This window comes from Pseudogymnoascus destructans (assembly GCF_001641265.1).
Source record: "Pseudogymnoascus destructans isolate 20631-21 unplaced genomic scaffold scaffold_18, whole genome shotgun sequence".
Classification (NCBI taxonomy): Eukaryota; Fungi; Ascomycota; class Leotiomycetes; order Thelebolales; family Thelebolaceae; genus Pseudogymnoascus; species Pseudogymnoascus destructans.
The window spans coordinates 658,144-684,634 of record NW_020167537.1 but is presented as its reverse complement, the minus strand read 5'-3'; the positions used below and the strand labels follow the sequence as shown (position 1 = coordinate 684,634).

The 26,491-nt window shown below is 46.6% G+C and overlaps 6 protein-coding genes across 6 annotated transcripts; 3 read left to right on the top strand and 3 right to left on the bottom strand.

Moving 5' to 3' along the window:
- Positions 1-57: 57 nt before the first annotated feature.
- On the bottom strand, positions 58-2,149 carry VC83_07283 (uncharacterized protein; the record flags this gene model as incomplete). Its single annotated transcript, XM_024470858.1, has 2 exons — positions 58-273; positions 2,012-2,149. 2 exons carry the CDS (start codon positions 2,147-2,149, stop codon positions 58-60), a joined length of 354 nt encoding a protein of 117 aa, XP_024321948.1.
- Positions 2,150-4,587: 2,438 nt separating this feature from the next.
- VC83_07282 (uncharacterized protein) lies at positions 4,588-8,751 on the top strand (the record flags this gene model as incomplete). Its single annotated transcript, XM_024470857.1, has 4 exons — positions 4,588-4,945; positions 5,480-7,956; positions 8,014-8,499; positions 8,550-8,751. The coding sequence occupies 2 exons, from the start codon at positions 4,588-4,590 to the stop codon at positions 7,483-7,485; spliced, it is 2,364 nt and encodes a 787-aa protein (XP_024321947.1). The 3' UTR covers positions 7,486-7,956; positions 8,014-8,499; positions 8,550-8,751.
- Positions 6,342-12,412, top strand: VC83_07280 (uncharacterized protein). The gene is made up of 8 exons (XM_024470856.1): positions 6,342-7,956; positions 8,014-8,096; positions 8,148-8,499; positions 8,550-8,589; positions 8,644-8,660; positions 8,729-9,052; positions 9,107-9,356; positions 9,411-12,412. The coding sequence occupies exons 1-8, from the start codon at positions 7,954-7,956 to the stop codon at positions 12,167-12,169; spliced, it is 3,828 nt and encodes a 1,275-aa protein (XP_024321949.1). The 5' UTR covers positions 6,342-7,953; the 3' UTR covers positions 12,170-12,412.
- TEF1_2 (translation elongation factor EF-1 alpha) lies at positions 12,262-12,874 on the bottom strand (the record flags this gene model as incomplete). The annotated part of the gene is made up of 4 exons (XM_024470855.1): positions 12,262-12,412; positions 12,462-12,530; positions 12,579-12,702; positions 12,754-12,874. The coding sequence occupies 4 exons, from the start codon at positions 12,872-12,874 to the stop codon at positions 12,262-12,264; spliced, it is 465 nt and encodes a 154-aa protein (XP_024321952.1).
- A 359-nt stretch (positions 12,875-13,233) lies between these two features.
- On the bottom strand, positions 13,234-14,780 carry VC83_07278 (uncharacterized protein). Its single transcript, XM_024470854.1, has 4 exons — positions 14,467-14,780; positions 14,113-14,414; positions 13,881-14,046; positions 13,234-13,826 (listed from the first exon to the last, which is right to left on the bottom strand). Exons 1-4 carry the CDS (start codon positions 14,540-14,542, stop codon positions 13,639-13,641), a joined length of 732 nt encoding a protein of 243 aa, XP_024322000.1. The 5' UTR covers positions 14,543-14,780; the 3' UTR covers positions 13,234-13,638.
- Positions 14,781-18,947: 4,167 nt separating this feature from the next.
- VC83_07277 (uncharacterized protein) lies at positions 18,948-19,265 on the top strand (the record flags this gene model as incomplete). Its single annotated transcript, XM_024470853.1, has 1 exon — positions 18,948-19,265. The coding sequence occupies one exon, from the start codon at positions 18,948-18,950 to the stop codon at positions 19,263-19,265; it is 318 nt and encodes a 105-aa protein (XP_024321854.1).
- Between the last annotated feature and the right edge of the window lie 7,226 nt (positions 19,266-26,491).

Below are 26,491 nucleotides of genomic sequence, written 5' to 3'. Positions count from 1 at the left end.
AGTGAGGATGGAGTGAGGGTGAAGTGAGGATGTGTCGCTCGACGGAGAGTGAACCTCTTAACGAAGCATGAGAGAGGCGTCGGTGAGGGTGAGGGTGAGGGTGACGGTGAGGGTGACGGTGAGGGTGAGGGTGACGGTGAGGGTGACGGGGAGGCGGCGGTCAAATGGCGATGACTCGGGTAGATAGGCGGACGGGAGTGCTTGGTGAAGACGCGGCAGGCGTCCGTGGTATTGTATTGGAAAGTTTGTTATATAGAATCGCCGGGCTGGGGTCTGGTTGGACGTCAATGCGGGGGCGAAATCGATTCGATGAGGCAAGTGAGAATGGCAGGGTCGGTAACTGATAAGAGGGATTGGAGTTGTGGAGGATGTGATTGGGCGGGCGAGGAGTAGTGGTACTTTGGATTAATAAATGTAGTAGAGTAGTCCAATAAAAACCCGAGTAATGTTATGTATATATTATTATTTCTCGCAACTTTTTTAAGACAGCGTTGAGATGGAACTACGTACATGGGTCCCCTGTTAAATTCTTGACCCAAAGTACGAGTACAGCCGAAGCCGAAACCGATGATGATATGGATTGGATGGGCCGCCCTGGGAGGGACTTCTGGGGGACTTTGCGGAGAGATGGGGAGATGATGACGGTAGCAGCGGCAATGACAAGAACACCAAACGGGGGGGAACGGTGCCAACGGTGCCAAAAGGGGGGAACGGTGTGCCAAACGGGGGAACGGTGCACCAAACGGGGGAACGGTGTGCCAAACGGGGGAACGGTGCCAACGGTGCCAAAAGGGGGGGGAACGGTGCCAACGGTGGGAACGGTGCCAAACGGTGGGAACGGTGCCAAACGGTGCCAAACGGGGGGGGCACGGTCGGACGAGATTTTTTTTTAAACCTCCCATCTGAGTGAGGTGAGTGGGGGATGGATTGTTCAGGCTGTCGCGGTGAAGGAGCGGTAGGGGAATGGTACGTGTGGTAAGTTACGGGTGGTATGGGGGGGTGGTAAGTAGTTTAGTTGTAGATTTGTAGATTAGTTGATTTGTAGTTATTTGATTTAGAAGCGGGGAGGAGATGATTGGGTGGTGATTAGAGAGTGATTATGGTTAGGGAGTTTTGTAGAGAGTTTGTAGAGGAAAAGGAGTGAGAAGGAGTGAGGAGGAGCGAGGAGGAGTGAGGAGGAGTTGATTGGTAGGACGGGCCAGTAAGTGGCGTTGGTTGGGCGGCGGCGATGGCAGTTTAGTGCAATTTAGTGCAGTTTAGTGCAGTTTAGTGCAGTTTAGTGCAGTTTAGTGCAATTCAGTGCAGTTTAGTGCAGTTTAGTGCAGTTTAGTCAGTTCAGTTGCTGAAACGCTCGCTGAAACTCTCCAGTTAGTCTAAAAACCCGAGAATATGTGCTAACGCCCTCTAACCATGCTCGACTATCCCCATGCGTCTAGGCGCGGTAGGGAGTGTAGGGATGTGTAGGGAGTGTAGGGATGTGTAGTATAGGGATGTGTAGGGAGTGTAGGAATGTGTAGTATAGGGATGTGTAGGGAGTGTAGGGATGTGTAGTATAGGGATGTGTAGGGAGTGTAGGAATGTGTAGTATAGGGATGTGTAGGGAGTGTAGGGATGTGTAGTATAGGGATGTGTAGGGAGTGTAGGAATGTGTAGTATAGGGATGTGTAGGGAGTGTAGGGATGTGTAGTATAGGGATGTGTAGGGAGTGTAGGAATGTGTACGTAGGGAGTGTAGGGATGTGTAGGGAGTGTAGGGATGTGTAGGGAGTAGGGATGTGTAGGGATGTGTAGGGATGTGTAGGGATGTGTAGGGATGTGTAGGGTAGGATGTGTACCGAGTACGGACGTGTAGGGATGTGTAGGATGTGTACCAGGTACGGACGTGTAGGGATGTGTACGGACGTGAGATTGGACCTTGCTCCAAGGAAGGCTAGATCCTGCTGGGATCCTGCCAACTCGTTCGTCTCTTATCACTTATTGATTTCTCGAGTAATGGCGTACATATTCCATACGTTTTTCTCGCCAGCTGGGACATGCATGGCATTGTGTTTTGCGCCAAGTACAGTAGCATCAGCCGCTGCCGGTGCTATGACATGACCCGCACGCGAGTCGTTATTGAGCCGGATGTTTTGATAGGCCGTGCGGTGCATTCAGTTGTACAGCAGCATATACAATCCAATACACTAGCCCCTCCTCCTCCTCCTACTTCCCCTCGGTTCATCTCCGCCGTCTCCCCCCATCCGCAACTGCAACTCCATCCTCGGAAAGAACTGACACGACGGTAATCACGACGGCGGCTAGTGAACTGTGCACGTGATCGTTTCTTCACTCCTTAGTCCTTGACATTTTCGTACCGGCCGGGTCCTCGCGTGCCTTTTCGGGGATAATCCGGGGATAATCCCGGCACTCGCTTGTCTAGTTGGGTTCTCTGCACTAGCGGGTTTCGCTTATTTCAGTATCACATGTCCTGTTACCCAAATCGGGTCTGTGCCTGCACGTGATTCAGCTCAAGCCCGCCTTAGCTACTTTCTCCCATTTCCGACTAGTGATTTTTGTAGAAATTCCGTGATGTCGGGTTTGCTAGATGGACGTTGGCCCATGCTTTCTTGCTGATATGGGAGGATTTGTGCTGGACGCCGAAGACTTGTCCCTGCCGATTCCAGCAGAGAGGAAACATGTCGATTATCCTGCCTTGACCCGAGGAGGAGTAAGATGGGTTGGACGAAGAGGCTTAGGGCTGTGTCGCCGGACGACCCGCCAGATGCGCCCATTCCACCTCGTTTGCTTGGACCTTGCACGTTTTTGTGCTTCTTTTACTGTTTGTTTCGGCTCTATATCTTGGTTGAGGATGTTATTGGGTTGAGGAGCTTGCCGTTGAGCGCGTATGACTCGGTGAGGGTGGTCGGAGTATATACCGCATATTTAGCTGTGGGTCTCGGAGGATTTTAACCTGGAGTAGAGCTGGGGTGCTAGAGGGTTTATATGGTATATATCTTCTGATAATCATGTAGTAATCACATACGACCATAGACTCAAGAGAATTGGGCGTCTCTGCCGGCGCTGGTCGCTGAATGCGACGACTTTTGAGATTTCTGTTCACGGTAACTTGATACCCAAATGCTGAATCTCGTGATTGGTAGCGTGCGCCACGGCGGACCGACGGTTCCAAACCGCCAGTCTGAAGATTTTCCAACCCGGACCACCCGGGTTGGAAAACCAGGCCTAGTGGTTTCTTGGCAAACCGGTTACTATCACGTGTTCGATTGAGTGGTATAACATGTGATAGGCTGCCAACTTTATCTATATAATCTCAGTCGCGAGGTATGCCACGCTGAGTTTGGCGCCCGCCCGATCGGGCAACGCGCGTGCACGGGCCTGCCGCCGCTTTCAACTTCTATAAAAGAGGCCACTCCCTCCCTCCGACTCTGTCCCTTTCCACCGTCGCTCCTCCCTCCCAACTTTCTCGCACCTGCTGCGCTCATCGCGCGACGCTTGGCCCCCTCCGCCCACTCCACACTGCATGATAGCTCCACCCAACGGATCGCCCTTCTCGGCCTCGCCGCAGCTGAAAACCCGCAGTGGCACATGAACGCTTCGCAGAGCCACAACCTCGAGTTACGCCCTCCAATGACTGCGCCGTCCATGCCACCGAGCTCTTTGCGATGGCAACGATCCCTTTGAGCGTTTCGACGTCTGGCCGTCGGATCGGTCAAGATGCGAGGACGAGCTGAGCTGTGTTCCGCTCGACCTGCCTCTCTCGCGCCCTTCGCCGTCGCCGCGCACATCTGAAGCCTCTTGCAACTGTGGCATGCGCAAGCTGCCTCGAGAGTGCCTTGCGCGACGACCTAGCCAATCGCAAAAATGCCTCGCGGTGACGTGGCCGGTTCTTGCGCAGACCGCCGCGCGGCACATTTTGCAACGTTGCGAGTTGCAGGCACTGGCAGCGAGCTCTGCCTCAGTCTAGGCTGGTTTTCGAGAGAAGGGCCGATTCGAGATCGAAGTGGAGATCCCTCTCGAAGGCCGTCGCGGCCGCGACCGTCCCTGTGTTGCAGGTTGTTGCCGTTCACCTTCGTTTCGAGGCGCTCATTCGGGAATACTACTGGGATTGCGGATAAATGGATATGGAGAGTGGACAACTATTGCAATCTGGTAGAGTCGTCTGACCTAGGCTTTCAAAGCGATCGCCTTCACTGTTCCAGCTGAAAGTGTAGCGCTGCGGTCGGCCCCTCTGCTGCCAAAAGGAGAAATCATGTCCGGACTATGAGTCGTATTCCGACGCAATCATAAGAATGCGTCGGAATACGATGTGTCTTGCCTCTCTTTGACGCATATGTCTGAATCGGGGTCAAGCATGTGGCGGAAAGGTCACTGCCTTGCTGCGGAGCACGGAAAAGGATGAGGGGACACACGGAGCGTGAAGACCAGCTTGGCAGTGAAGTTGCATCTTTAGCAGGGAAGCAAGGGGGGCTCGCAAATTCTAGCGAGCCAACAGCAGAGCGACCGTCCGACTCTATATAACTCCTTCATTCCGCTCGAGAGTCTCGTTCTAAAAACCATTCTCCCACTCATGTCCTACTCTTGTGTCAGCATGGCTACTGTGAACATGAACTGCGTTGAATTCTATAACCCCAACCCCAAACCCGCCTTAAAGGCCTCACACGCTCAGCTGACGAAGTCGGTGTTGAACAAGCACCGACTGCCTCTACAACCCAGCAGATCGCCACCTGCAATGTCTGCGGGGGATGTTCAAGATAACGACTCGTTAGATGACTCTCCTCCATCACCTGAAGAGCTGCTTCGCCCTCCTCAAAACAGAGACATCCCTCAGGTGCCACATCAAAACCACAAGCCCCTTTATATCTCGAAGCGCCAACTGATCGACGAGGGCCGTCTGCTTACTGATGACACAACCCCGAACCCGGCCTATGTGCCAGGCAATACTCAAAGTAGGTTTCTTAGCTGGTGTTACGACGGAACAAGAAGGCTGGCCAACTACAGGACAGGAAGGAGGGAGGTCGCATGAGACCGGCCCTGGTACCTGGAGGGGCAGCGGGGAATAGTAGTTCCGAAAGTATCACGTGACGGACTCGCAGGATGATGAGAAGAGTCCTAAGAGTCCAGGACTCCGAGGACTCGAGTGAGTTCCCAGGAGTCCACTAGGCACGTGATGGACTCGCAGGATGATGAGAAGAGTCCTAAGAGTCCAGGACTCCGAGGACTCGAGTGAGTTCCCAAGAGTCCACTAGGCACGACGCCACTATATAAGTAGATAGTATTTCCTTAGATAGGAGCTTCGTGCTCAACTCAATACAGTATTTGTTATATACTAGTAACGTGTTACTTGAAGCCTTTGTGTCTGATCCCCTGCCTCCTCTGATAAGTAAACCCTTACGCAAGAGAACCTCTGTGTCTTCTATCGTTTAGAAGTCAGCGTTACAGCTGGCTGTTGTATGCCTATACACCTTACTAATTCGACGCAGAAGAGCCCCTAATTATCGAAGATAACAGCGACGACGACGCTGAGGCTGGAGTTGCCTCGAGCGATCTCCTTGCCAGCATTGCGAACCAAGACGCGAGCGAGTATGGCCTGGCCACTCAAGATACCGCCTCGACCCCGAGCAGTCTATTTGGCCCGTCTACTCCTCGAGACTCGGAATACCTCTATGCCGATTGTTTCTCCAAACAGCGCCCGTCTTTCGCAGAGCTGGACTTGACATTCCCTGTTCAGGTTCGACGACCTTCTCCAAATTGCTCTGAGCCGGCTGAGACAACAGGTCAGGATCAAATTCGCCAGGGTGTCGAGAAGGCCATAGTCGACGAAATAAGGCCTTCTCATTATAGCCCTCTGCACGAGAGAGCTGGTGGATCGTGCGACCCTAGCAGCGTCTGCAATATCGAGGATGAACTACGACAAACTTCAGAAGAAGCAGAAGGACCGCCGCCTTCCAGCGCACCTCACTCGCAATACAATCAGATGGACCAGGAAAGTCAAAATAATACAGACGTTAGAGGTATTTCGAGCGAAGAGCGATTGTGGGAAAAGACGGTTGAACAGCAGCATTGCCAACAAAAAGAGCAAGAAGATCAAGACGAAGACGATTACGAGGAAGAGGACGACACAGAGGCGATTAGCTACTGCCAGCAAATAAAGGAGAGCCTTCGGAACCAACCCCTGGAAGACGAGACCATGGCCCCTCTCTCACAGGGCCGCGAACGCAGCATCAAATCATATCATAAGGACAATGAGGACAATGAGGACAATGAGGATAATGAGGATGACGAGGACGAGGACGTGCGGCCTCCAAGACGACGAAAGCGCCGCCACATAGAGTCTGACGCGACTGACACCGCCACCCGAAAGAACGTCCATACGCGCTCATCCACTATAGCCCAAGCCCAGACCTGCACTACTCGAGGTTCTACAGTTTCTCGTAGTTCATCAGCCGATGCGGAGTCAATTCTAGGCGCGGACTACCAAGAATACCCCTTCCAGGGCTTCCTCAAGTGCGTGAGGATCGGACGAGAGACGACTTACAACCTAGAGTTCAGGCTGCTAGATCTTCCAGATTCGTTCAGACCATCAATCGGTCTCCACATATCAAATTCCACGTCTAGCGGGGAATCAGTTGGGGATTCAGCTCATCCACGGGTTTGCGCATCTCATGCAAAGAAATCACGGCCAGCTCTGCAGAAGCAGAGAAAGCGACCGCCTTTGCGAGAACGAATTGTGAGCAGACCTGGTAGGCATTCGACATATTCAGAAGACGACGACGAACTGTTGATACAGCTGAAAGAGGATGACAAATTGCCATGGGACGAAATTGCAGAATACTTCCCGGAAAGGACCAAAGGGTCGTTGCAAGTGCACTACACCACAAAGCTGAAGAACCGCTCGCAGACCTCTAAGTGCAAGAAACGCAAGATAACGAACTCAGCTAAAGAAAGCGGGGAAAGATATCCATCCAGGTTTTCGATGGACTTGCTTGATCCACAGCTTCAAGATGCTCTTCCTTCTTCCACATCAATTCTACCAGGAACGGCTGACTCGACCGAGGATGCTCACGGAAGCATACTGTCAACTACATCAGGAAACATAGAAAGCGCGGAGGTTCAGCCGCTTCGTAGCAGCCAAGGAGTAGAAAGCAATCTAGTTGCCATCGACGCCACGGAAGCGAGGTGGGAGGTTGAAGCGCTACTTGCCAAGTCAAAAGTAGGCAACGTGATTTGGTACCTCGTGAAGTGGGCAGGCTTCCGGGATGAGGATAATACGTGGCAGAAACGGAACGACATCAATTCAGATCTCATCAATGACTTTGAGGCGAGCTATCGAGGGAACTATTTGGGCGTGCAGTTACTCAAAAAACGAGAACGGAGAGGAAAGATTGAATATTTTGTTCAGTGGAAGGGTCGTCCAGCGGCTGAGAATACTTGGGAGAAGGAAGTTACGATAAACCGTGAACGAATATTAGAGTTCGAGGCAATGTAATGGAGAGGGAAACTACTCCATAAGTCTCTATGTATTGATCATGAACGCGGCGAATCGCAGATTCAATTTTTGTCTCACGTGACAACTTATGGCGTGCAAGTAGGGATCAAAGGAGCTAGCCATAATCCCGATATATACTTGCGAACTCCAACTTAAAATAACGAAATAACGCTACGTTGAGACCATACTATAGTTGCCGCTTTAATGAGACGAGGCCAGACTCATTCTGCCTTATATTATATGTTTACTTCGCGTGCTTGACTCAAATTGGTTTCGTCCACCGAGTCTGCTGTATGCACAATTAGGCGGTGAGGACTCACCAGGCAGCATCGCAGGGAGCTTCTCGTTTAGAAAGACCACCCCTGCACCACCATTTGTCAGGCCCAAAGACGAAATGTTGGCAATTCAGTCCCACAGTAACGTTCACTACCCAAGTGATACTATACCGTTGCGCACAAGTAAAGAGAAATGGTATGTTGAGCGTTCCGATGAAAGCTTAGGCTAAGAGCTAACAAGGGCCGGGAATAGGAGGGCCCACCGTCAAAACAAAAGCCCAGAATTAACGACACTGGGATTTCCACCCTTCACGATCCGAAAGAAGCCATAGCAGAGTGAATCTACGTTCCGCGATAGCTTCTACAACCCTCTGACTGCTTTTGCAGCATTATCTTTGTCCATGGCTTACAAGGCCACCCCCGAAAAACATGGACTTGCAACAGTACTGCGCCAAACCTGGAAAACTCGAATAAAACAACCAGAATTTCACCTTGGGGAATTAGGAAACTGTTGTCATTCAAACATAAAATAGGGTCCGAAGATGGGCACGAGCATCGAACACATGAGGTTTTTTGGCCTCTTGATCTTCTTCCTGGAGATTGTTCAAATGCTCGGATTCTCACATGGGGCTATGATTCAAAAGTCTCACACTATTTCAGTGGACCTGCGAGCCAAAGCAATATAACTGCACATGCTAAAAATCTACTTGCTGCATTAAGGATCTGCAGATTGGGTTCCGTTAGTTCATGACACTGTGTCTACGGTATTTTTGCTAAAGCATCTAATAGCAACAGAGGAGCCTCATATTTGTCGCACATTCTCTGGGCGGTAAGCAATCCTCACAACCCATGTAAAGTGGATGCTGTGGCTAATAAGTGAAAGGGATCATCGTGAAAGATGTGAGCGTATCATGGACATGGCATAGCCAGCCAGCTTGTGGATGAATCGTTAACGACCAAATCTGCAGGTCCTTCGCCGCGCCGCTACCGATACGGAATTTGATATGAAAGATATCTATGCATCCACCGAGGCAATACTTTTTCTTGGGACGCCACATCGAGGAAGTGGTAAGGCCGAAATTGCTGAAGTTCTTCGAAAAATTGTTTCGGTTTCAGGATTCGATACAACAAATCAAAACATCCGAAGCCTCCAGATCGATAGCACCGAACTTGAGCTTATACACGAGCTATTTATGAGGCTCTATGGGCAGAACGATCGTCATTTCAAAGTATTGACCTTTCAAGAAGCTAAGGGTGTGACGGGAATAAGCTATCTTAAAATGAATGAGAGGGTTAGTTCCAGTGACCTCCTCTATTCTAATTGACGTTAGTTTATAGTTCACTAGGTTGTGGAACCTTTCTCATCTTCACTCACTGGCACTGAACCAACCCAAACCATAAACGCAAACCACATGTCGATGTGCCGATATCCGAGCAGAGACGATGAAGGGTACCGGCAAGTTTCGGGAGAGATCCAGATCCTCATAAGCAACATACAGAAGAGAAAGGAACATGACTTACTTGAAATGGAGAGAAATATTGCGAACTTGAAGACTGGGTCTCCCAGTCAAATGACAACAGCTTCTGCAGCTTCCTGTACGTAGTCTTAGCCCCTAATTATAGTGCAAAGAAGCTAAATATCAATGCGAGCCTTAAACGATGTGGAGAGAAAGTGCATGGCACTTCTGACACAAAATACACAAAATGTGGCTGAGTACAAGTCATCTCTTCCCAGCCGCGTAGAGGGTACTTGTCAGTGGATTTTGTCAAATTCGCAGTACCGTGATTGGAGCTTGCAGAATGAAACGTGCCTCCTCTGGATTAGTGGATATCCCGGGAGCGGGAAAACCATTCTCTCGGCTTATCTTCTAGAATATCTCAGCGCAGGCGAATTGTCCCCGGGCCTTCGTACGACACTGTGCTACTTTTTTTGTGACGAGAAGATTGACACGCAGAGAGACGGCAAGGCTATTCTCAGGAGTATCATCCATCAGCTCCCTGTCCGGCGTCGTTTGTTAATCAAGTACGTCAAGACTGCGTACGATTTTCACGGCCCACAGTTTGACAGAAGTTTCAATGAACTGTGGAGAATCTTCGTTGCAATGGCTGGGGACAAGCGGATAGGGCCTATCAGCGTTATCATCGATGCTATTGACGAGTGTGAAGAGAGAACGAGAGAACGCTTTCTAAGAAGCATCGTCGAGCTCATAGACCGGTCGCGATCGACGGGCTCCAGCACTCCTTGCATCAGGTTCCTTATAACAAGCCGACCTTTTTTAGGGCGCGTGTATACCACGAACTATCTGCAAATTGACCAATCCCAAAGCCACATCGAGCAAGATCTAAGGCTGGTGATACAGACCAAAGTTGATGGCATCGCGAAGCGAACTCAGTGCAAGCCTGCTGCAAGAGCATACCTTGAGAATGCTTTGTATTCAAAAGCTGATCGAACTTTCCTTTGGGTCATGCTCGTCCTCCATCTCCTAGAAAGGAGCCTTTTGGCGTCGCAAAGGGATTTCATGCGCATCATTGATGAATTGCCGAATAATTTGACCACCACGTACGAACGATTCCTGCAGGGCATCTCCACAGAATACCAAACGCTCGCTACTAGGCTGCTTCATTTCCTCGTCGGAAGCTCAAGACCACTGACTCTAGATGAAATGCGAATTCTAATTGCAGTACAGGACCATCACCGCAATGTGGCCGAAGTCGAAGAAGATGCCCAACCGAATATGCGAAAAACAATCGAGGGGGTATTGGGTCCACTAGTGAGGGTTTGGGATTCCCGGATCTATCTGGTTCATCAGTCTCTCAAGGAGTTCCTTCACGGTCTTTTAACTCGGACGGAGAGCCCTCTTTCAGCCACCTACGGCATCGACCCAAGCAAGGCAAACTTATTATTAGCCAAGGCTTGTGTGTCGTATCTGTTGCTTGAGGATTTCAAAGATGACCTCTTCTCAAAGGATCGATCAGATACCACAGGTTCTCCAGATTCTACACTCACGATTCACGACGACGTGGGAAGTATCGAACAGACGTGGGATCCGTTTGATTTGGGAGAAGACAACCTGTTTAAGGACTCCGAAGAATCCGAGGCAGAAGCCTGTGTATCTATTACAACACAGTACTTATTATTTGGCTATGCTGCGAGGCATTGGGCGGAGCATTTCCTATCAGCCGGCTCAATAAGCCCGCCTGAATTACAAGAATCCGTGAATTTATTGTCAAATGGGAGCAGTTCTATTGGATTAAACTGGTTGAGATTCTACTGGCATTACGCAGAGATGCATATGTCTTGTCCTCGAGATTTTTCCTCCGTCGTGACGGCGAGTTATTTTGGTCATTTGTCAAGCCTGAAATTTCTCTTGCGCAAGGGTATTTCCATCGAATCAGATATAGGGGCGTACAGTGTATACTGGGCATCACGTATGGGACATCGTGACGTAGTAGATCTTCTCCTTCGAGAGGAAATCAGTCCGGACAAGAGGATTGTTGACGGCCAAAATGCTCTCATTGCTGCTGTTCAATTCAACCGCTTAGATGTGGTGAAGCGCCTCTTGAAAGACGAGGGATTTATCTTTGAACGAAATGAGTACCGAGTCAATCATGCTGCGATGGGCGGTCGGACACCTTTATCCATAGCTGCCTGTAATGGCTTCGTCGATGTCGCCAGGCAACTTCTCCAACACAGTCAAATCCAACCCGATATAGCGGATATCGGCCACTGGACGCCCTTATTCTGGTCCGTTGCTGGGAAAAACTTGGACATGGTCCGGTTGCTCATTACAGACGGTCGTGTTTCTGTGATTCACGCGGACAGGTCAGGTCGAAATACGCTGTCTTGGGCCGCTTCGGCAGGTGAGCTTGAGCTCGTAAGATATCTCATGAGCCTGAAAGATGTCAGGGCCGACGAACCAGATCACAAAGGTCGATCTGCATTGTCTTGGGCAGCAGGTAATGGACACATGGAAACAGTTGCCTTTCTCCTGCGAAGCGGGCGTGTTGATCAATCCAGAAAGGACAGAGATGGGCGAAGTGCATTGTCGTGGGCTTGTGCGGGCGGCCATCACAAGGTGGTCAAATATTGGATCCAGCATGATAGCCACGGGATCGATGAAGAAGATGTGGACGGTTGGACGCCATTGGCATGGGCTCTCTTGAATAACGCCCCCCAGACAGTGCAAATACTCCTTGATTCGGGGCTTTTGGACGTGAATAAGAAAGATAGGAGCGGGCGTAGTGCTCTTTCTTTTGCTGCAGGTTATGGCTATCTGGACATCGTCGAGATATTACTAAAGATCAAAGGTATTGACGTTGAAGGCAAAGATAACGAGGGACGGACACCTTTGTCACGTGCGACACGACATCCAGAAATCGTGAAGAAATTGCAGGGGTTGAAACAATAAATACTTCCATTGTATTTAATGGTATATCTGGGGGGCATGGTACTTCTTCGCTATCCGATATTCGACACCCAAGAACTGACACCACACCTTCTTCAACTCCCGAGCGCCACATCAAGGGCCTCCAGAAGACTTGTTCCGCTCTGACCATTCTTCTTCCAGCCCTTGTACCACGGACTTTTAGGAGATGGTAACCTGTCAGTGATGTTGTCACCTTTCAATGCCGAGATGGGGATGATAGGAACGCTGTAGAGGTTAGAGAGAAGCCAACATGATTCTTAGGACCACTAAATACTTCTCTGGGTTATAGCCAAGTTCTTGGACGATTTTCTGAAATTGCTCTTCAGACCATTCAATTCCGTCCCTGACACATCATAAGCAGAGTTTGGGGGTGTATGAATGCACAACTCACATCTTATTGATGAGTATAATCGGTTGTTTCGCAGCAGCAAAAAGGCTCTGTGCTGCAATCCCATGTGCTACAGTATCTGCAGAGAGCACGATAATTGTACAATCTGCTTCGCTAGCACTGACATCTGACATCTTGTTAAATCTTGGTTCGTTCTCCACCGACTTAAAATACGCACCAACTATCGTGACGTGATGTTTTGGAGTATCAAAGCTTGGTGCAATTTTGAGGCTTTTCAATTTCCTTGATGCTTGGTCGTAGGTACGAACCCCCTCCTGCTGGAATCGCTGCATGGTCATCATGTCTATACCCCCGTACTATGGTGATGTTAGAGTATGTACTGTCAGTAAGCTGCCTAGACCAACTTTAAAGAGCATGCAACCTATAGTGGTAGCCTTGCCAGCGCCCGGCGGTCCCAAAACCACGAGGGTTTTCGTCCAGATGTCATCTTAAATCGCACGTCGTCACGACTGGTATTTCGAACAGATTTAAGATATATGCCGGCTTTAAAGGGATAGGTGTCACAGGGTGAGGAGTCTGGTACTTAATGGCGAGGGAATTGTAGGAATGGGCTTTTCAGGCTGTCGCTTGTGATCACAAAGGATGACGTGTTCTCAATCACGTGTACATAGCTCACCACCGGCTAATCCTCGTAGCGATTGAGTTTTATATAGCAGCAAGTAAATGCCACCTTGATGAGATTCCAGACAACCTCGGGGCTTGCGAATCCCATCCCCTCCATCCCGCTTTCTCAAATTAAATAGTCAGGAAGCTTACGGATACGATGCTGCAACCCAGTTTGGTTTTCCTGCTCGCACGTCAATGCCTAACGCTTTGCTAAATGCCAGTCCACCCGCAACACACAGTGTTTGATATAATCTGCGCTCTAATGGCAGCAATAAGATGCTGGGGAATCTAGAGAAATAGAGCTAGAGTGAGTGACATCGATATCAAAAGAACTATCAGTTTCCACGTGGCTGTCAAGCGCCATGGTGGCCCTTAATCCGTTTCACCATCGCCATCTACCTAGTGGCTGCCCATTTATCAAACCAAGACCGACTCCTTACTCCTCCACTTCTCCAAGAAGCCAAGGGTCTTCTAATAGCTCAGAGGGCGACGCTCTCGATTCTGGTGTCCACCTGACCATTTTGCGGACGAAGTCGAGGAAGCCTTTCTTATTGTTGCCCTCGAGATTTCTCTCGGAATCTTCCCAAGACACTGATAGGACAGGATTCAGACACTTCCAGTTGCCTGTCGTATGTATATTAGATTGTCGAATGCACATTCTTGGAATCAAAGGCTTACCTCTATCATCGAAGTAAACGGAGCTGCACTCGCTTCGTTGGAGGAACTCGAGGGGAGGAGGTCCTAATAGACCAGCTATACTAGCAAGGTGGAAGCGGTTCCCATACTTGCCAGTCTCGGGGTCAAGCCCATCGAACATACGTCTATTCTCAAACATGTCCCAGACCTAGAAGCCTCATTAGTTTCGCTACGACGTATTGTGCTATTAGCTATATGCAGGGAAATCTCGCACCATGACCCCGACGTTCCATATATCCACAGCATAGCCCCAGGGCATCTCTAGAATGACTTCGGGAGCCCGGTAAGGATCCGGCTGAATGTCATGACAGTGCTCGACCTGTCCTTTCCGAGCGAGTGAGAAGTCACACAGGATCGGGCGTCCAAATCTCGTTGGAATACCAAAATTTGCGCTTTTGTAGAGATTGTACCCGTTAACACCTTTATAAAAGCTCGATGCCGCGATTTCTTTTGTGTCCAGCTGTTCCACGATAGATGAATCGGTCAAACCCAGCAAGATATTCTCCTCTTTTATATCTGGCATTCTGTTAAAATGTTTTCTAAAGCATAGTAAGAAGAGCGACCTAACCTGTGTGGATGATATGGCATTCGCTATGCAAGAAGTCTAGTGCGAGCAGCAAATGGATCAAAATTTGCTTGAGCATTATCTCGGGCAGTTTACAATCTGGGCGAGTATACCGGAGGCTCAATATATCGTTAGAAAGAACCTCGTGAACTAGACATTGATGGTGATTCCCTGCTCTACTCGTAATAGAGAACGAGTCCTGAATAGTGCGGACATACGCCTTGCCTGGATGGTTGGGGTTCCCCACGGTGCTAAGATGTTTGTAGATGGCAGTTTCGTTGTCAATCTCATCTTCTGCAACCAAATCGTGGGCGTAAATTTTTAGTGCGGCATATTTATCCGTGCTGGTATATCTGGTTAATGCTACTCGGTGTTCCACCCACTCGCTTCGCTCGTAGGTGGCGACAGCAAGTTGTGCGTGCGACAGCAAGATGTGCGACACATAAAACGAAGAAAAAGACGCCTTATATATCAACTATATAACTATATAATTAAAACATAAAATCAATAGAACTACTATCACTATCGCTACTGCCACTATTGCTACTATCACTTTGATCCTTACTATACCGTAAAATGATCACTTTTGATTTCAACCCTTCCTTCTTCCGCTCTGCTACCCGCTTCCTCTCAACCTTACGCTCTTCAATTTCGATTTTACGTGCTTGCGCTTGTAGCTGCTTTACTACTTGGTCCGATTCCCTTGCTGCTCTTGCGTCTGCTTTTGCTTGCAACTTTGCTTTCTTCTCTTCCCGCATTTTCCGTGCATCTGATGCATATAACTGCCCTCCTTTCTGTAGTGATTTCCGTGCCCTTGCCTTTGCTGCCTTCTGCTCTACTGCACGTAGAGTCATAATATCTAGCTCGGTCTTATAGAGCTCTGCCCGGTGTAGAACAACTGTAGTTCCACGTGCAAATGATTGAAACCCTTCTCTTGAAGGCGATGAGAAAGCTTCCTCTGCTCTCTTCTGCCAATGTTCAACCGCTTGCACACTTTGCATAGTTGTTTTCGGTGTTGAGATAATATTATATGAAGCAAATGGCTCATAATCAGGTGTTTGATTCCGAGTCTCTTGTATCTTGTCAATTACAAGTGGAGGATTATATGGATATAGTCCTGTATTTCTCCAACCAGATTGAATTGTACGGACAGTTAGAGATTGCCGTCGGATTTGCGGGAGGTCTGAAAGGAACGTACGTAGCTTATACTCATAGTCGTAGCTACGTACTGCTTGATCAAGTGCCTTTTGATGAAAGTGTTTGCACTGCTTAAAAACCGCTACATCAAGAGGTTGTAATAGATGTGTTGTATGAGCAGGAAGGCAGCAAATAACAATGTTATGCTCTTCTGCTAATGTAAGAAAGCGCTCTGTTTTATTAGAGTCATGGCCGTCAAGTAATAAGAGGCGAGTATCATCTGGTGCCATATGCTCTGCAGATAGTTGGATAAAATGCATAAGGTATTGGATTGCAATGTCGTCGTTTGAATACCCGCTCTCATTTACAATAATGAGAGCATTTGGCTCAAGGTCATCATTGTACCATGAATCCATATGAAGTTTGCCAGGGATAATGATAGCTTCTGCAAGTGCAGCACCACTTGCATTTACTGCCTCAATTACAGTAACAGAGAGCCGATTCTCAGGATTATCAACAGTCCACTGCTTTACACCGATTGGTACAATAACAGCCGTAGACTTATAACACCCAATCATATAGCCTGTCTCATCAACATTCCATAAATTATATGGCTTAATGTTATGTTTTGTAATAAGGGCGTTATATGTGAGAAAGAATTCCTCAAACACCTCTTTCTTTTGTGCTTGCTTCCGATGTGTATTTAACGTCTTCGTGTGAATTGTATGAAATTCAGGGTGTGCTTTTAGAAAGCGTTGTAGCCACCGTTGTGATGGTATCGTACGATTAGGTCGTAAGTCTGCAACTGCCCGTAGTATCATAGATCGGTTGGCAGGGACCCCGCGCTCAAGTTGGTCGTATATGAATTGACAGACCGCGGTCTCTTGCGATTGAGATAAGACTCGATTGCTACCTCCGTGGGGTAATTGAGGAGACGTAGTACTCGTAATACGACGTCGGAGTGTCTCACGGTTGACATTGAATTTATTTGCAACCCAAGCAATTGTATATGTACTTGGTTGTTTTAAGAAGAACTGTTGGGCCTCATTAAGGCGAGCAATCATAGTAGGATCGTTATTTTGAGGCATTGTAGATACTACGTTATGAAGAATACTATTATTTTTTCTATATATCAAAATAGCGGTGTACGCACATCTTGCTGTCGCACGCACAACTTGCTGTCGCCACCTACGAGCGAAGCGAGTGGGTGGAACACCGAGTAGACTCCACCTTACACCCTCTGAGTTACACTCACGCTAGGTTACGACAGCACCATATCGTGCTTGCTGATCCGAAGCCAAGTTTTGCCACGACCTTATACTTTTCATTAATGACTTCGCCCAAGGTCATTGGATAGAACTTTTCGAAGCCAATCTCCCTCTCTTCTTCAAATGGGTTGGCTGAGGATGACATGGACCGCGATGTAGCGCGGCATGCGCGAAATAAGGGGATAGTGCGAGGCCACAAGAATATACGAAGACGAGAAAACATGGAAATCAAATATCTCTGGTCGGTAAGTAATGGCGAAGGTGGATGGCTAGGGTGACTTCGGGTAGGTAACCGCTGGAAGAAGGTCGTTAGTTCATTGATTCGTGGGCAAAATGTTCTGCTCTATTAATAGGTGGTGCTACGCACAGGGGTGGTTACCTATCTACAGCTAACCTGATTAGGTTGGTGTTATCAGGTGATCCAAATCCAAGGCCTCACTTCGAGTAGCCCCGAGACAATTTACGCGCGCGCTCCAGCCCATGTGGCGCTTCAAAAATAGGTCTATTTGGCAGTAATAACTTTAACAGGGAATATAGGCCTATAGATGTCGACTTGCAAGGATCTCGTGTTGGAGCAGGTTGGGTCATCGTTAGTCAGTGGATATAGCGTAATGCGGCAGCGGGTGGCAAGGGGAAGCCCCTTGGGCTGATTAATGAATCCCTCCGCTACCCTCATCACTCGCAGATCTGCGCGTCAAAGCAGCCTTAGAATATGTGCAGGATCATTGCAGAATCTCGGCCGTCTCCGAGCGGTTCTAGGGAGAATCACACTGGTTAGCTGCTGCCATAGGGTCATGGTCCAGCATTGTTAAGAGACTCATTCGAGAGAGCTGTAATGGTGGGTGCACCAGATATGAGAATCTAGCCACCCAAGGAAGGGATGAATTTACTAAGACAACACACTGTCTTAGGAAACAGAGCCAAAGGGTTGTAGCTTAGACTATTCCACAACGCAGCAATCAGGTGTATGATGTGGTGAAGTGGTTTAGACAAGTTGCAACAAATGTTGAGTCTGAGAACTCAGGGGTAAGTCAGAGGTTAGCACCTCACTGACTTTTCAAAAACAGAGAATAACAAGATCAATGCTTGGAAGCTTGGAAAAGACGTAGAAGTATGTGCTAGTCGATTTACTGTATTGCCTGCTTGCCCTTTCTTAAGGAAAGGGCAATCCTATTTATGCCAAAGGAGTGTAGTTCTCTTATTTTCCATGACTTTCCATGACTAACCAGGCTTGGTAAATGTATTAGAAATCAAGTGCGACCCACAACTAGCTTGCTAATCATGTAGTGAACGTAAGAGAATCCCATAGAACCATCTCTTGGGTTCCTAGCCTATAGGAAGTGAAAAGGAGGTCCAAGGTCAGAGTACCTATAGACAAATTATGTCATAACTTAACCAATCTTGTGGGTAACTAAGGAGCGATGACGTGTAATGAATCATAGAGGGTTGTAGAAGCTTCTAGAGCTATCGTTCATGTTCCTAGGCCTCTAGTTGGTAGAGATATGCCATGTGGTAGTATTGGCCCACCCCCTTAAGGAGGAGATTTTCTTAATAACTTGTTCAATGAGTGTTCAAATGATATGCCGTGATGTATGTAGCATAAACAGATGTAGTAGAAGAGTTTGCAGCAATCGTTGAGTAGTATTGCTTCTGTTGTTGGTGTGATAAGCCCAGATATGTATGGTGACTTGTAGGTTTGAGGAGGAGATTTCTAAGTTTGCTCTTGAGTTTGATAGCAAACTGAGTGCAACGAATGTCAGTATGACAAGAGCCATGGGCCACCATGTTTCGATATCTGGCTGGTAGTGCTACGAACGCCAGTCCCCTTGCTCTTGATCACATTCTAGCCGCAGAGTCTTGTCCGTCTCATGTGTAAGTATGTCTCTAAGAGCCTATTATATCGCAGGTAGTCAAGTCAGCGGCAAGCTACAATGCATCATCGCCACAAGCTGCAGAGACCTCAAGTTATATAAACTTGGGCATTTCCTTAGCAAGCAGAACCTCATCAATTATTAGCCTCGTTCATATATCATTCTTTCAATATCCCATCGATAATCAAGTCCTCCACGCTCTACCATCATGTCTGGCCCAATCAAGTCCTCATTGGCCAAAGCTGTTGCAGCCATCAAGGAGCCTGCATTCCAAAAAAGCACTGAAACATTCGTCGAAGGCATCGCTGCCAAGGTCCCTATCATCACCGGAATCAAGTTGAACGGATCTCAGCCCCATAAGTCCCACGACGACCCAGCTGATCCTAAGCCCGTCATATCCTTCGCTCTTTACAAGTCGAACAAATTAAACAGCCAGAGTCGTGTTGCAAGTGGTCACGTTCATGATGACGGCACTGGACATATCAATTTCCGCTCCAAATACAAGCAATATCGCGTTACCACATAGCATATCTCTACAACCCTCTATGATTCATTACATGACATATCTCTACCAACTAGAGGCCTAGGAGCATGAACGATAGTGTCATACTGACATTCGTTGCACTCAGTTTGCTATCAAACTCAAGAGCAAACTTAGAAATCTCCTCCTCAAACCTACAAGTCACCATACATATCTTGGCTTATCACACCAACAACAGAAGCAATACTACTCAACGATTGCTGCAAACTCTTCTACTACATCTGTTTATGCTACATACATCACGGCATATCATTTGAACACTCATTGAACAAGTTATTAAGAAAATCTCCTCCTTAAGGGGGTGGGCCAATACTACCACATGGCATATCTCTACCAACTAGAGGCCTAGGAACATGAACGATAGCTCTAGAAGCTTCTACAACCCTCTATGATTCATTACACGTCATCGCTCCTTAGTTACCCACAAGATTGGTTAAGTTATGACATAATTTATCTATAGGTACTCTGACCTTGGACCTCCTTTTCACTTCCTATAGGCTAGGAACCCAAGAGATGGTTCTATGGGATTCTCTTACGTTCACTACATGATTAGCAAGCTAGTTGTGGGTCGCACTTGATTTCTAATACATTTACCAAGCCTGGTTAGTCATGGAAAGTCATGGAAAATGAGAGAACTACACTCCTTTGGCATAAATAGGATTGCCCTTTCCTTAAGAAAGGGCAAGCAGGCAATACAGTAAATCGACTAGCACATACTTCTACATCTTTTCCAAGCTTCCAAGCATTGATCTTGTTATTCTCTGTTTTTGAAAAGTCAGTGAGGTGCTAACCTCTGACTTACCCCTGAGTTCTCAGACTCAACATTTGTTGCAACTTGTCTAAACCACTTCACCACATCATACACCTGATTGCTGCGTTGTGGAATAGTCTAAGCTACAACCCTTTGGCTCTGTTTCCTAAGACAGTGTGTTGTCTTAGTAAATTCATCCCTTCCTTGGGTGGCTAGATTCTCATATCTGGTGCACCCACCATTACACCTTGCCTGCTTCAAGCTTCAACTATTTCTATAGCAGCACTTCGATACTACAATGGAGGACGACCAAGCTCCTACAACTACTGCTGAACAGCAGATGCAACAACTGTTTGCCTTTATACAAACTATAGCAAACAAACTTGAGAATTTGGAAAACACCTTTCAAGCCAACACTTCAGCAACACAATCTTCAACTCAGACACATCATACAGAGCTTCCCACAGCTCCTCTGGCTATTTCGAGTACCCCAGGTGCACTTCCTAAAGTGCAAACACCAGATTTATACCATGGAGACAGGAGGAAGTTGAAGGGATTTCTTATGCAACTGGACATCTACTTCACCCTCAGGCCTCATCAGTTCACCTCAGACATTCAGAAGATCTATTTCGCTGCCAGCTACCTCCGTGGATCTGCATTCAACTTCTTTGAGCCATATCTTAGAAGACTTAGTGGCAACAACCAAAATACCACTACACCTTTGATTACCTCTTATGACCAGTTTCAAGAGGAACTTACCAGGACCTTTGGAGACATCAACGAAACTGCTACAGCAGAAAGAGAGCTACAGAAGCTATGTCAAAAGACCTCTGCTGCTCAGTATACAACAGAATTTAGGAGAATCACTTCTCACTTGACTTGGAATGAAGAAGCCTTAGTCTTCACTTACTACCAAGGGCTCAAGAGCTCTATTAAGGATGAACTCAGCAAAGAAGAACGCCCTACAACACTTCAAACGCTTATAGAGAAAGCTGTCAGACTCGATGATAGGCTTTTTGAAAGAAGAAAGGAGAAGAACCAAGACTGGCATCCAACAAGAAATTTCAACAATTACACCTCTACACCAACTGCTAAGGACTCAGCACCTGAACCTATGGACTTAGACGCCTCTATAAAGAGATCTACAGCAAATCCAGCACCTCAGCCTACAGGATACCCTCAAAAACTGAAAAGGGGTAAACTTACCCCTCAAGAAAGAAAACACAGAATGGACAACAACCTTTGTTTATACTGTGGCAAAGGGGGACACAGAATTCAGGAGTGCTATTCAGCACGAGGGAGTGCTGATTCAAAACATATAGCAGCCTCAGACACAGTCACAACTGCTATTCCTGAAAAACTTGAAAAATCCCTAGCAGGCACAACTTCAACTGAGACTATAACTTCTCCCCTAGACAACAAAGATGTGTCGATGGTGCTTTCTCAGAGTCTCACACACCTGTTAATCCCTATTCAACTCCATTTCAAACAACAGGTGTTGTCTACAAGGGCTATGATAGACTCAGGGGCAACAGGCAACTTTATATCTCAAGACCTCATCTTGACACACCAGTTACCTACAATTCCCAAACGCACTCCAGAGTTGCTCCGAGTCATTGATGGAACTCCTATCAGTTCAGGTTCCATTACCTGCAACACCCCAGTACTCAAACTTGAGATTCCCCTAGGAAAATCAACATTTTCAGACACCATCTCTTTAGATGTTATACCAATGAAGTACCCAGTTATCCTAGGTCTTCCATGGCTTCAAAGGCATGATCCAACTATCAATTGGAAGCATTTATCGCTTGGGTTTAGCTCAAATCCTGAGCTCAATACTGAAAAAACCCTTCAAGCCTCAGTTACCCCTATTCAGGTCCAAGACTCAAACTTGTCCCAGATCAAGGATTTTGACCAAACTATGGACGATATATCATCTCTGATATGGGTTAAACCTTTCCAACCTGTCCTGGAGATAGCAGCTACTTCAGATTTGGAGAAATCATCTCAGGAGGTCATTTTGCCTTTAGCATACCAAGACTACCAACATCTTTTTGACAAGGCAAAGGCATCAATTCTGCCAAAGCACCAGCCTTATGACCATGAGATACCACTCGCAGAAGGCTCAATGCCTCCGTACGGCCCTATCTACTCTCTATCTGAATTAGAGCTGAAAACTCTCAGAGAATACCTAGATGAGAACCTTAGTTCTGGCTTTATCAGACCTTCTTCCTCACCAGCAGGAGCTCCCATTCTCTTTGTCAAGAAGAAAGATGGCTCCTTGCGTCTCTGTGTTGATTATAGGGGCCTTAATGCAGTCACTGTTAAAAACAGATATGCTTTACCCCTTATCCCTGAGCTCATAGATAGGCTCTCTTCAGCAAGGATCTTTACCAAGTTAGATCTCAGGGGAGCTTATAACCTGATACGCATCAAGGAAGGTGATGAGTGGAAGACAGCATTCAGAACACGCTATGGTCATTTTGAATACCAGGTAATGCCTTTTGGGCTTGCCAATGCACCTGCTTCTTTCCAAGCTCTCATGAATGATATTCTAAGACCTTACTTGGATATCTTTGTTGTTGTCTACTTAGACGACATTCTTATATACTCTTTAGACACTCAAGAGCATGTTCTACATGTTAGACAAGTCTTAGAGAAGCTATCTCAAGCACAACTCTTTTGCAAACTTGAGAAATGTCTTTTCCATATGTCTCAAGTTGATTTCTTAGGACATAGAATTTCAACAGAAGGCATTCAGATGGACCCTGAAAAGACAAAAGCAGTACAAACGTGGCCTATTCCTTCCAGCATTAAAGAGGTTCAGTCTTTCCTTGGGTTTGCCAACTATTACAGGAGGTTTATACCAAGATATACATCCTTGGCTTTACCCCTTACTCAATTACTTCACAAGGACACTTTGTATCACTGGGATAAGACACAGCAAGATGCTTTCGATGCTCTTAAAGGAGAATTTAAAGAAGGGAAAATGTTACTACACTTTAACCCCTTGAAACCTGCCACTCTTGAGACAGGTGCCTCAGATTTTGCCATTTCTGGAATCTTATACCAAGCTCCAAAAGACAAACAAGAAGAGCTACAGCCTGTGGCATTTTACTCAAGAAAGCTATCAGCAGCTGAACAAAACTATCCCATTACAGACAAGGAACTGCTTGCCATAGTATGTTCTCTAAAGCATTGGAGATGCTACCTTGAAGGGGCAAACTATCCTATCACTATTTACAGTGACCATTCAAATCTCTTGACCTTTACAACCACTAAACAGCTCAATCGACGACAAGCAAGGTGGTCTGAACAACTAGGAGGTTTTGACTTTGTTATAAAACATGTCTCAGGGGCCAAGAATCAAAGAGCAGATCTCCTCTCAAGAAGACATGACTACCAAGATTCTGCTAAAACTAGCAATACAAAGGCTCTGCTAGACTCAGCAAAGCTTATAGCAGCATCTTTAAGCAACCCTAGTACTACAGAGGACTTAGGGGTAAACTTATCCCCTCAAGACCAAGTTGCCCCCATTACCTCTTCTCAGGAACCAGAGACCTTTAAAGACTATACACCCTCAGCAACACTTCTTAAAGCATTCAAAGATGCTTACAACCATGATCCCTTTGCGAAAAGAACTTTGGAATACCTCCAGAAGAAAGGTTCCTCTCTTGAGAAAGTTGGACTACAGAATTTCTCAAAAAATCAGCATGGACTTCTCTTATTCAAGAACTATATCTATGTCCCAAGGGATAAACGATTACAGCTACACCTCCTACAGCAGTTCCATGATGCTCCAGCTGCAGGGCACTTTGGCTTTGCAAAAACTTATGAACTTCTAACAAGAAAGTTCTACTGGCCTAGTCTAAGGACTACTCTTCAAGACTATATATCTTCTTGCACTACTTGCAACTTGAACAAACCTACACGGCAAAAGACCTATGGCCTCTTGCAGCCTCTACCTATACCAGAACGCCCATGGGACTCCATATCCATTGACTTTATAGTCAAGTTGCCTCCTTCTATCCCAAAAGGGGGTGCTACCCCTTATGACTCTATCCTTGTGGTGGTAGAAAGGCTCACAAAAATGGCACACTTTGAGCCTTGCAATGAGACTATCACAGCTTCTGAACTTGCGTGGCTATTCCTCAAGGTGGTCTTTAAATATCATGGAATTCCTGGACACTGGATCTCAGATAGGGGAGCAGTTTTCACTTCAAACTTTTTTAAGGAGTTCTCTAAACTCTTAAACATGGAACAACGCTTCTCTACAGCTTATCACCCTCAAACAGATGGCCAGACAGAGAGAGTCAACTCTGTACTTGAACAATATCTAAGAATTTATACAAACTATGCTCAAGACAACTGGGCAGATCTTCTCCATCTTGCAGAATTTGCTTACAACAACACAGTCTCTAACACCACAAAAGAGACACCTTTCTATGCAAACTATGGTTATCACCCTAGGTTTGAAGTGGCAGAACTGAATTGTCCTGAAAATTTCAAAAACCCTTCTGCTACTGAAAGAATCATCTACCTTAAGGGCCTCCAGGACTATCTCAAGGTTCAAATACAGCGTGCACAAGACGAGCAGGCTCAGGCCTTTAACAGGGGGGTGGTTGCACCACAATTCAAAGTTGGTGATCAAGTCTTTTTGTCTAGAAGACATATCACAACTACTAGACCTTCAGACAAACTTGATACTAAAAGACTTGGACCTTTTAAGATCACAAGGACTATTGGCAAGAATGCTTTCGAGCTTGCATTACCACCTACTTGGACTATCCATAATGTCTTCCATGCATCTCTCTTGTCTAAGGCACAAGAAAGTTCCTTAAGACCACTTCAGTCTCCTCCACCTCCTGTTCTGATCTTGGATCAACCAGAATATGAAGTAGAGTCTATCCTTGACAAAAAGACACTTAGAGGTCAGGACTACTTCCTCGTTAAGTGGAAAGGCTATCCTACAAGTGACAACACTTGGGAGCCTAAGAGAAATCTAAAAAATGCATCTAAGCTCATTCTAGAATTTCTTTCTAAGAAAGCCAACTGGCTAAAGGGCAAGCAGACAGCCAACAAACGTCCTTAAAAGGGGGATCATGTCATACTGACATTCGTTGCACTCAGTTTGCTATCAAACTCAAGAGCAAACTTAGAAATCTCCTCCTCAAACCTACAAGTCACCATACATATCTTGGCTTATCACACCAACAACAGAAACAATACTACTCAACGATTGCTGCAAACTCTTCTACTACATCTGTTTATGCTACATACATCACGGCATATCATTTGGACACTCATTGAACAAGTTATTAAGAAAATCTCCTCCTTAAGGGGGTGGGCCAATACTACCACATGGCATATCTCTACCAACTAGAGGCCTAGGAACATGAACGATAGCTCTAGAAGCTTCTACAACCCTCTATGATTCATTACACGTCATCGCTCAAGTTACCCACAAGATTGGTTAAGTTATGACATAATTTGTCTATAGGTACTCTGACCTTGGACCTCCTTTTCACTTCCTATAGGCTAGGAACCCAAGAGATGGTTCTATGGGATTCTCTTACGTTCACTACATGATTAGCAAGCTAGTTGTGGGTCGCACTTGATTTCTAATACATTTACCAAGCCTGGTTAGTCATGGAAAGTCATGGAAAATAAGAGAACTACACTCCTTTGGCATAAATAGGATTGCCCTTTCCTTAAGAAAGGGCAAGCAGGCAATACAGTAAATCGACTAGCACATACTTCTACGTCTTTTCCAAGCTTCCAAGCATTGATCTTGTTATTCTCTGTTTTTGAAAAGTCAGTGAGGTGCTAACCTCTGACTTACCCCTGAGTTCTCAGACTCAACATTTGTTGCAACTTGTCTAAACCACTTCACCACATCATACACCTGATTGCTGCGTTGTGGAATAGTCTAAGCTACAACCCTTTGGCTCTGTTTCCTAAGACAGTGTGTTGTCTTAGTAAATTCATCCCTTCCTTGGGTGGCTAGATTCTCATATCTGGTGCACCCACCATTACACCCAACATTACACCGTCACCCAACAACACATGCTTCAAAGAACATACCTCACCCACCAACTCTTCACCGTCACTCCTTCCACTGCAAAACAACAACTACTCTATAGACACTTGCTAAGGTATGTTAATTAAGTTATTGCTATTACTAAAAATGGCTAGACTACAAACAAGAGAGGCATAGATTGGATTTAGCATTTTGAGAAGCATACAAAGACACAGAGTGTTGGTAGTTATCACTTGTTAGTAGCTATGAGAGCCACCACTTAGATGAGTTTAAGGAGTATTATAAAGAACACAACATTATAACTCTCTACATGCCTGCTCAGCCACTTGATGTTAGCTGTTTTAGCCTATTAAAAAAGGCTTATAGTTGGTAAATTAAAGATATGATACAAGCTTATATTACTCATATTACAAAGGATGA